This window comes from Notamacropus eugenii, chromosome 1 (assembly GCF_028372415.1).
Source record: "Notamacropus eugenii isolate mMacEug1 chromosome 1, mMacEug1.pri_v2, whole genome shotgun sequence".
Classification (NCBI taxonomy): Eukaryota; Metazoa; Chordata; class Mammalia; order Diprotodontia; family Macropodidae; genus Notamacropus; species Notamacropus eugenii.
Window position 1 is genome coordinate 602,242,132 of NC_092872.1, and position 11,138 is coordinate 602,253,269.

At 36.4% G+C, this 11,138-nt stretch overlaps 1 protein-coding gene across 8 annotated transcripts in view; it reads left to right on the forward strand.

The window, feature by feature from the left end:
• ENTPD6 (ectonucleoside triphosphate diphosphohydrolase 6) overlaps positions 1-10,861 on the forward strand; it is a 60,022-nt gene extending 49,161 nt beyond the window's left edge. For 6 of the 8 annotated variants that reach the window (XM_072634639.1, XM_072634641.1, XM_072634644.1 and 3 more), the window contains 3 exons: positions 4,356-4,412; positions 8,011-8,123; positions 8,967-10,861. In XM_072634639.1, coding sequence (XP_072490740.1) covers positions 4,356-4,412; positions 8,011-8,123; positions 8,967-9,072 — 276 coding nt within the window. In that variant the 3' untranslated portion in view covers positions 9,073-10,861. The remainder of the gene's footprint in view (positions 1-4,355; positions 4,413-8,010; positions 8,124-8,966) is intronic. The other 2 variants (XM_072634642.1, XM_072634645.1) reach the window with 1 other exon arrangement.
• The last annotated feature ends 277 nt before the right edge of the window (positions 10,862-11,138 follow it).

Here is an 11,138-nt window from a genome sequence, read left to right on the forward strand (position 1 = left end):
TTAATCCTGGATTATTTTTCTTTTATTTTTGCATAGGTAAAAGAGTAGATGTATTGTTCAGTAGTAATTATTAGTGTTTTCTTGGTCAACCTTTTTTTTTTTTTTTTTTTTTTTAATAATAAAGTCTGAATTTTTGGTTGGGGTTTTCTCCCCATGCTTTTGGTATCTTCCCTTCCTTCAGATACTTGAGAATCGATCTTTGTCCGCTCAAAATTCTGTCACTTCCAGCACAGACATTCTTTGTATATTCCTAGTCTAGACCATCCTCTCCCATTTTTCTTTTTTTTATTATTTTTTTTTAGTTTTTATTTATTTTTATTTTTATTATTATTTTATTTGTTTTCAGTGTTCTCCATTGACTTCTATATATCTTAGATTTTTTCCCCTCCTCCCCTCCCTCCCCACTCCCTCCCCAATACAGAATACAGTTTTATATAGGTTCTACACATACATTCCTATTGAATACATTTTCATCTTATTAGTCATGTTGCATGGAAGAATTAAAATGGATCTCTCCCATTTTTCTTCAGGGCCATTTCCACTTTCTTTATGAGCATGCCCAGTGCTGTTTTCTTCAAATGTGGTTGGTTCCACTGTTTGTAATGATGAAGAGAGTTTGTTGTAAAAATATTTACCATTCTCATCCCTTTGTTATGTTCCTTCCAGTTTCTTCTTCAAATGCCCTCAGTATGTTTACCAAACTTCCTTTAAACTAATTTTCCTCTGTAGTCCTCCTTACTCTTATATGAGGCAATAATGCCAAACAACCTCCTCTGAACAACTTTTTAAAACAAGTTTATATTCCAGATCAGTATTGCTCATAGTTACCATACCTTTCTACTTCCCAAGTAAGTCATATATTTGTAGACTTGAGACCTTTAAGCACTTTTGACCTCATAACAGTTGATTATATATCTTTATGAAAAAGCTATAATTAGTGTTAACATCATTTTTTCTATCCACTTCCTATTTCCTGGTATCGAGAGTTTGTTTAAATAAGGCAGGTCAAAGATCTAATTGCATGTTATATCTTTTTAATTTTTTCTCTTCTGGCTTAATTAGTGATTTAGAGTTTTGTTCTAACATGTCAGTGATCTGACTGTACACAAACTGGTGATTCAGAAACAACTCCCACATTAGTCATGCATCATCCTCTTTTAAAATATAGTCTGTTTCTTTTTTTGTGATTTAGTGTTTTTTTAGTGTTTTACATATCCAGTGTCTGAGGAATTTTTTCTTTAAAGAAAAAGGATTAATGATATATAGACATGTGAGACTTCTGTGTACCATGCAAGTCTTTGGCCTCTCTAATTCCTTACTCCTTAGCTATATTTGTCAACATATTTTCACTCTCTTTTGTTCTTACTTTTGGATTGAGGTCGTGTGTGTGTGTGTGTGTGTGTGTGTGTGTGTGTGTGTGTGTGTGTGTGTGTGTGTGTGTGTGCGTGTGTATAAAATTTGGAGTGTCTTAAATAGAATTCTTTGGAGAATGTCTCTGCCTCTTTATCATCTGCATCAGATGTTATGGTGTAAAATGCAGTTATCTCCTTGGTGGTCTTTTTGTAAGTTACCAGGAGCACTGAAACACAGGTTGACAAAATGTCCCATTATAAGATGTTTCAACCATTTTCTTTATTCACCTCACTAAGAATGGTTAACCTATGAGCTGTTCTTTTATTTAGCTTCATCTTCTTCCTGAAGATTCTTTTGATGGTAGGATGATCTGTGTTTCTTGTAGTATAGTTGATAGGGTGCTGGACTTGGAGTTATGAAGATCTGGATTCAAATCCTGTATCCAGCTATGTAGCCATTTCTCAAATTACTGAACCTTCTTAGAGCCTTGAATTTTTCATTTGTAAAATGAAGATAAAGATGTTTTTGTGCCCACCTCACAAGGTTGTTGTAAGAGTTTCCAAAGCAGAAATACGTATAAAATCTTTAAAATACTTTAAACACTGTATGTATCAGCATTCAGTGCCCTTTGCTAGTTTTTGACCATGTTGATTAAAGTATGGCATGGTAAGTGATGGTGGAAAAAGAAAGACAACTAGATCATATTTCTGTGGTTATACAGTGTTTTTGGCAGTTTGGGTAGACAGATGGCTTGGGAGTTGAGGAAGAGAAAATATGTTCCCTTGTTCATATCCCAACAAATTCACAGGTGTCACAAACTAAAAAAGTTATAAAACTCCAGGCTAGACTACAGTTCGTATAACATAGCCATAAAGGGAACGCATACCGTTTGCCCTTTAATCTGTTCGTTTTTCATATCCTGGGAAATGTATACTAAAACAAGCATAGCAAAACATTCATGTTTGAGTTCGTTCCTTCAGGGTACCAGAATATAATGAAACTGCCCCTTCCCCCTGGAAAAGTATAGCAGAATTTACCATTCCAAAATAGTGTTCTCACCTTGGCAAGCTACACAATTAATTTCAATGATGTAACCATTGTTCAAAATAGTTTTAGAATCATGGACCCGTTTGGCCATCTGGTAAGGCCTCTGAACTCCTCAGAATAATGTTTTCAAATGTATAAAGTAAAATGCAAAAAATTGCAAAGGAAACCATTAACACTGAAATAAAGTTAAATTTTTTTTCCCATCCAATTTCATGTACTCCCTGAAATCAATTTACACACCTGTTGGGGCATCTGTTAAGAGTCTGGGGACTAAACAATCTCTAAGACCTCTTCCAGCTCAATGTCCTTTTATCTTGTTTTAAAATTTATTTCACCCTGGGCAAGAAGTTACTTAAGTTCTTGGTGCCCCAACCAATTTTGTATCACAGTGATTTGTAGAGAAGATAATGATCTGCAGGAAATTCTTCACCAGTAAATCCCTACCTCCCCCCCCCCCCCCAAAAAAAAATCACAGGTGTGATAAAATGTATATGTGTGCATGTACACATATACATGTGTCTCTTGTGCATATACATACTTGCATGTATACATAAATACACATGTGTATGTATGTGCATGCAGATGCAAAGAGAGTCACACCTCAATTTATTTTTAATCAAAAATGGTATTACTTTGTTTGATCACCAAACTTAGCTTGGAATAAGCTCTGGATTATTTCCAAAATCATCTAGTTAGCACCACTGAGCATATTAAAAAAAACTAAGTCAAAAGCTCCAAAGCCATTTCCCAAAGAGTAGCTTCAAAAATATTTTAAACAGTGTCATCTTTGGATTGTGTGTCGAGCCTCTCAAGTTGTCTCTTTTAAAGATAACAAAAGTCATTTGAAGGCATAAACCCAAACATAAGATTGTTTAAAAAAATCAGACAGATGATCTCAGAATAAGACCTTATAGTCTTCTTGGGAACCTCTCAAAGGGAAATGAATCAAGCTTTTAATGCCTGCTCTCATTCTGCTGAATACCATGAAAGAGATCTTACTGTTCCAAGGAGGATCTTTAAAGGAATAGCCAACTGTGTTTACTGGCTTTGTTTTTTAGACTCAGAAAAATTATTCTAGGAGGCTACCACCAAATCAGTTCCGCAGCTGAAGAACAAGCTTCTTGAACTTCAGAATTTTTTATAAACCTAGATTTAGAATTGTTTTGATCCTTAGAACAAGGAAGTATCTGCTTGGTGATTTTCCTCTCTTGGCTGACACCTTCATAATCAAAGAACCTTCCAAGGTCCTTTGACTATGTTTCCCCTCCTTTCCCTTTCCCCTTTATGATTCTGCAGAGAATGCATACCTTTCGTGAAGCTCTGTCCTATTAAGAAAAGATTATGATCAGTAAATAAATACAGCACCAATTGCTTCAGAGTCAGTTTTCAGAGCCACTCTTTCCTAAAAACAGCTTGATTAGACAAGGCTAATTACAGTAATGGTTTATGGAACTTTTAAAACATAGTGGTAAGTCATATTACAGCTCTACAGGGCAGTCTTTAGCATTGTTGTATAATCCTCAGCATGGTATAATGATTAGAGTAGCTGGGTTTGGAGCCAAGAAGACCTGATTTCAAAACCTGCCTGGGACCCTAGCTGTGTAACCCTCAGCAAGTTGCATGGCCTCTCAGATGACTGACTCCAAAGGGGATTTACTTGCTAAATCATAGATCACGTCCAGCATTGGTAGAAGGAATTTCCATAAGGAGTATTCCCTAGCTTGGGTGGGCAACCTGCAGCCTCAGAGTCACATGTAGCCTTCTAGGTCCTCAGGTATGGCCCTTTGAATCCAAACTTCACAGAACAAATCCCCTTAATGAAAGGATTTGTTCTATAAAACTTGCTTCAAGGCCACAAGTTCCCCACCCCTGCTAGCTGATGAAATCACAGGTTCCTGTGTGTGATGACCTAGACCAGAATCTTTGTAAAAATTAGCATTTTTCTTTTCTTACAGATAAGGAGAAAGGAGGCAATCTCACAGTTGAAGACTTTGAAATTGCAGCAAAATATGGCAAGTAAAGTTAGACCTTTTGCATGTGGGGAAAGTAGGCCCCAAAGGACAGTTTCCATGTCCATAGAAGAAGCCCCATAGCCAGAATTAATACTCTGGATTCTCATTTCTTGATTTTGTCCACTAGACCCTACCATCTTTCTAATAATGAATTGTTCTCTCCAATGTCAGATATGAAGTGATTGGTTATAAATTTTGCTTATCACAACTTGCTCCAGCGATATTTTATGATCATTATTTTGTGTAAAAGCTGTTGTTCTTACAAGCACACAAGTGGTAGCCAGTTGATAAGAGATTGCCATCTCATACATCCTAATGTGCCACAGAATTTAGTTGTACGTGGGTCAGAAATGTTACTTTCGCTAATTTGTAGGTTCCAAATGCTCACTTCAGCAACTGCAGTTTTGAAATTATTCATGTATGTGCTCCAAAATTCATTGCATTTTAATTCAACAAATATTAACTTCTGACGTATACGCTGTACTCTGGTGAGACTAAGGCAAAAAAGAAACAGCCCTTCCCTCAAGAAGCTTAAATTCTCTCTTACGCAGAAGAATGTTAAATGTTATTTTTCTTAAGATTTTATTCACTTAAAGAAATACACCTTTCACATAATAGACTTTCAACAATATGTGTTGAATTAAACGTTCTTTGGCTTCCAAGAAAAGCCAGAGCAATCATCTTGAATTGTATAAAATAACCCATGTGTAATTGTCCATGATTTGACCCAGTCCTTGGCTGGACTTCATCTGACCTCCAGGACACAATATAGAATCTTGGAGTTTGTAGGAATCTTATCTGTGTTCAAATTCAACGCACTCCATGAAGAAATTGCCCTGTAGCACTCTTTTAGGTAACATGCTTGACATACAGTTTATGCCTGAGTCTTTTCAGGGACCTCACAAAGCACCATTTTCTAGACACCTCTATTAAAATGTTCTTTCTTACATTGAACCAAAAATCGCTTCCCTCTTATTTGCATCTGTAAGTCCTAGTAGTTTTGCCTCCTAGAAGTATAAAGAAGCAGGCAACAGCCCAGCCCTTCAGATATGTGAATGTAGCTATAAAGCTGCTTCCCTCTACCCCCAACCAGGTCTTCTCTTTTTTAGACTGAATAGCCTCAATTCTTTTCACCATTTATCTCATAAAATGATCCCTCTCTGTCCAGCTTGCTTCTTTTGTATGACCTCAACAGGAAATCTATAAAGTATAGCAACTGGACCTGAACATAATACTCAAAATACATAATCAGTTGAAAGAAGAACATTTATCCTCTCATATTCCAAACACAGTACTTCTAATATGACCTAAGACTTATTAGCATTTTTAATAACCAGCTTCACTCTTGACCATCCCACTGAGCTTGATGTCACTTTAAACCCCTAAGCCTTTTTCTTTTCCACCATGAGTATTCCAGTCATGTTTTCCCAGTACTATAATTTTTCATTCAGTTTCTTAAACCTGTTTGGCCCATCTTTTTGAGATTTTCCTGTATTCTGATTTTGTCATCCAGAATATCAATTATTTTTCCTAGCTTTGTCATCTCTAGATTTGATGTGTTTTTGTGTTTGCAAGTTATTGATAAACATATTGAAATGAAAAGGGCAAAGGCATGCTTTATCCATTTTAACAATGTCATTGTCAATGCAGCCCAGAGAATAATTTCTTTTTTTTTTTTTTATTTTTTATTTTTTTAATGTTTAACAATCACTGCCATACAATTGCGATTTTATCCCTCACCACCCACCCCCCACTACCTCCCTCCCTCCCCACGACTGCATACAATTCTGTATAGATTCTACATATACTTTCCTATTGAGTATATTTTCACTATAGTCATGCTATGTAGTCAGACTAAGATAAATGAAAGAATCCGTATAACAAATCAGAACATGATACACAAACAGATACACATACACAAACATGATCTGCTACATTATGTGAGTGACTTCCATATTTCTCTCTCTGAATGTGGAAGGCATTTTGCCTTGAGGTCCACCATTGGGATTTTTTTTTTTTTTCAGAAGTTCTTGTGTTATTACAAAAATCTAAGTCTACCAGAAAAAACTCTCACACACTGTGGTTGTTGCTGTGCATAAAGTTCTCCTGGTTCTGCTCCTTTCACTCAGCATCAGGTCATATAAGTCCTTCCAGGCCTCTCTGAAGTCTTCTTGTTGATCATTTCTTATGGCACAATAGTACTCCATTACATTCATATACCATAATTTATTCAGCCATTCCCCAATTGATGGACATCCCCCTGACTTCCAGTTTTTGGCAACTACATAGAGTGCTGCTATAAATATTTTTGTACATGTGGGACCCTTTCCCATTTTTATGATCTCTTGGGGATATAGTCCTAGCAGCGATATTGCTGGGTCAAAGGGTATGCACATTTTTGTAGCCCTTTGGGCATAGTTCCAAATTGCTCTCCAGAATGGTTGGATGCGCTCGCAGCTCCACCAACAATGAATTAGTGTTCCAACTCTCCCACATCCTCTCCAGCATTTATCATTTTCTTGTTCTGTCATGTTTGCCAATCTTATAGGTGTGATGTGGTACCTCAGAGTTGTTTTGATTTGCATCTCTCTAACCAATAGTGATTTAGAGCATTTTTTCATATGATTACAGATAGCTTTAATTTCTTCCTCTGAAAATTGCCTGTTCATATCCTTTGACCATTTATCAATTGGGGAATGACTTGTATGATTATACCCAGAGAATAATTTCTCCCCAGCAAATTTATAACAATATTAGGAATGTCATAGCTTAAGAATTCCTTCAGCATGAAACTTATGGAGACTAAAGATCTCTGAATAGAATTATAATCATAATTAGCAAAAAAAAAGTGATAAAAATACTCTTTCTCAGAAGCTCGAAGTTTCAATATAATTGGATTTCATAATAAGATAGTGATTTACCTATTACTTAACCTACTAAGGCTTTTTTCCCCTCCTGTTTTTTTCCCTATTTCTTCTGCCCCTTTCGATCCCTTCTTCACTCTTGTTCCCTCAGGCTATCCCTCTCTGTGACTGTCTTTCCATTTTTCTCAGTTCCCTTTCCCCTCAGTCATTCCCTTCCTCCCTTCTCTTTCCTTTATCAATCTTGGCCTTAGCTAACTGCAACACGGAAATGAAACTGCATTTTAAATATCTTTTTAATTGGCTAACATTTTATGTTACCATTCTTAATTTTAAAATCAGATGTTTAAATATTGTCCTCTCTCCCCCCTCCCAAAAAAACTTTCAATCATTTAAGTTGATTTTTGCTCCTGTCATATGCTATTGATTCTTTTTTTTCTGTTTATCAATAACCCTTCATAGAAGGAAATCACCAAGAGGCTATTTTTTGTAGTTGATCTCAGAAATGCCACAGAGAATTATTCTGAGCTATTCTGTGTTGCTTTTGTAATGTAAGTATTCACAGTGACTTTTTAAAATCATGTATAGAGTCATAGTAAAGAGAGAAGATAAGGGAAAGATATGGCTTTTTCCATATTTAGCATATCAACAAAAATAAGCTAATTCCTATTCTTGAGTTAACTATTTCAAAACTGGCTGTGAAATGGAGCATGATTTCCCTTTTGTATTCCCCCTAGTTTGTAGAACCATGGAAGTTAACCCACAAGAGAATGCTTTTATTTGTATGGACCTTACCTATATTAGTTTGCTACTTCAAGAATTTGGGTTTCCAAAAACCAAAGTGCTTAAGGTAAGAGTGCTACTTTTGTACTCCTGACAGTCTCAAAAATAGCATTATAATGCTTTACAGCAGAATTGTAAGAGCTGTAATCCTACCACAGAAATCTCCAATGAAATTTCCTTTTAGAAATTATTATGGTAATTTGAAAAGGATATTAACATAAATTTCACTTAAAAACAATAGCTACAAGAACTCAAAAGAACTTTTAAATGTTATAGTAATAATAAATTCTCACCATACCAAGGGTTAAGAACTCCAAGGAGTTCATACCAAAAAGAGTACTTTCATAATGATCTGGTCACATCATCTGCGTAGTTTAATATATTTTACATAGATTCTTATGTGAAAGAGTAAATAAAATTTAATAAAGTCATACCTTTTTGATGAATAAACTTTTTTTAATTAAATTTTTACTTGTTGGACTGGTTGTGGTTTTTTAAAAGAAAACAAGAATAAGCTACACAGCGATGTGATCAAATCGTACTTTAGAATATCTGACTTTCTAGTATCCCATATCAGCTAGGATGTATTGATTAGTAAAAATCAGATGTGACTGTCCTGTATGTAACCTATTTTAGCAGATTCCAGGGAACAGTTTAGATCTGGAAGAGACTTCAAAAGGCCAAACCCCTCATTTTACAAATGAGAAAACTGAGACTAAAAACAATTCAATGATTTGTCCAGGATCATGCCAGCCAGCAAGTGTCAGAAGTGGAATTTGAACCTGGGTCTTCATGATGCCAAGTCCAGCATTCTTTCCACTTTTAATATGCCCTTTAACCATACTCTTCTAAACATGAGCTTTATTCGCACTCTTTAACGTAATCATTTTCTCTTTCATTTTTCTTTAAGCTGGCTCGGAAAATTGATGACATCGAAACCAGTTGGGCTCTGGGAGCTACTTTTCACTACATTGATTCACTCAGCAGACAACAGAACAAAGTCTCATAGTGCCTGAGACCTTCACGTGAGCCTTTTTTTTAGAGAACATTGCCAAGCCTTTTTGAGCAGAGCCCTTGAGCACCTTAATGAGGGGTCAGTGATGTTATTCTTTAAGTTTTTCCACAAGAGTTGCTACAGTCTCCATGAGAACCTGACACCTTTGTGGAATTTACGTGACTCCATCTTCTATTGAATGGCATTTGGAAACAGTTTGGTGAACAGCCGAGTAAATGTTTTCCAATTGTGTTAATTAGATCTTAATTTATTATGATTTGATTTTGTAACAAAGACTTCACTATTTATGTTTTGAACAGTTTCTGTTGGTGCATTGTGTTGCCTTTTCAGAGCTAACCCTTGGGACACCTACGTTGATGTTAACGTGCTTTGTTTTATTCCATCCAGAGTGCATTTTTAGTCCAATTTTGAAGGTGTACAACTTGTTCAGTGTCCATACAACCCACACTTGATGGCACAGCAGACTTCTTTTAGAGGAGCATGAGTAACCTGGGCATTTTCCATTTACTTAAAGGATTATTCTGTCTCTCACTAGTTTTATGTGGACAGAAGAGTGATGTGAACTAGGTTTAGGCCAGTTTTCTTCAGTCAGTAGATGACAACCTGCTTCACAGTTGGCCAGAAAGTTGTGAAAAGGAGGACAACACTGACAGATCCCCTTGTTTTTCAGCATTTCTAATACTGTGAAGCCCCTCTCTCATGGCACATGGGTTATTTCCATCCCATACTTCTGTTCCTACCTGCTTTCTTCCATAGTGACCTTAACTTCTCCATTCACTCACTCCTAGGAGAAAAAGTTGGCGAAGAGATAACATACAACTTGGTGGATTTTGTCTTCCCTTTGAGTTGACAAAGTGAAAATTAAGCCCCAGTAGGACAGACTGATCCTAAGGGTGGTCTACAATGAGCTTTAGGATTGAAAATGTTTATTTCTTTATGTATATTCAAATCAGTTTTTCCAGAAACCTGCCCTGCTAAATGCTAGCAAGGTTTGGGTTTTGGATCCAATCTTTCTTCACCAGAAGAGTTGTCACTGTGATTGCAAACACTTATGCTGTCTCCAGGGAACCATAGAAAATGGAATAATTGCATCTTCATCTCATATGCCACTGGCTACAAGAAACTAAATTATAAGCATAATTATGAGTATTAATGAATATAAATGTGTTTACTTTGGGTTTTTTTTCCCACAATTCTTTACTTGAAGGATCACTGAGTTTTTAGACTTTCTGAGTATCCCTCCTCCTCCTCTGGGCATTGTCTTCCTCGTCCAAATGAATGTATTGCTGCATTGAGCCAGGTTTGCAGCCAAGCTGGGTTGGTAGCTGGAACAGTGTCAGTGCTATAGGGAGACCAAGGGAAATGTTTTGAAGCATCAAACGCTGGATTTGTGAAAATTTTTCTATTCCATCCGAAACTGGACTCAAGGTCCCAGAATTTCCTTTCCACTCTTCTCAAAATTACAGACTGTAGGATATTTATTAACATGCAGTGGCATTTTAGGTACGGATACTACTGGCATTAGGTACTATTATTACTAGTGTTAACTACTAACGCACCTCAGTGATCTCTTCTAAGCATCCGACTGTAAACTGCCTCCATGGTGCTGTCTCCATATATTGGTTACCTACAGTTTATGGTGGAGGGGACACTGTTCTTATTCTGCCAAAACACCTTTTAGGTACTCATCAATCATTTTCTGAAAACCATCTGTACGCATAAATACCTGAAACAGCTAAGTGTTTTATGTGTTCCCCAAAATAAAAAAAGTTTGCAACTGTCATCTTTAATTCTTTGTGTGCTTGATGAGTGATTTCTCTCTGAATAGACATTAAAAGGTATAGTCATTAAATGTCCAGTTTAATTGATTTTGTATTAGCATCAGTAAAAACAACTCTTAGAAGTTAGAAGCATCCAGGTGGCCCAGTGGAGAAGGTGCTGAACTTAGAGTCAGGAAGTTCAGGGGTTCAGATGTGGCCTCAGACACTTGTTGGCTCTACAACCCTGAGCACATCACTTAACCTCTGCCAACCTCAGTTTTCTTAGCTGTGAAGTAAGGATGACTGT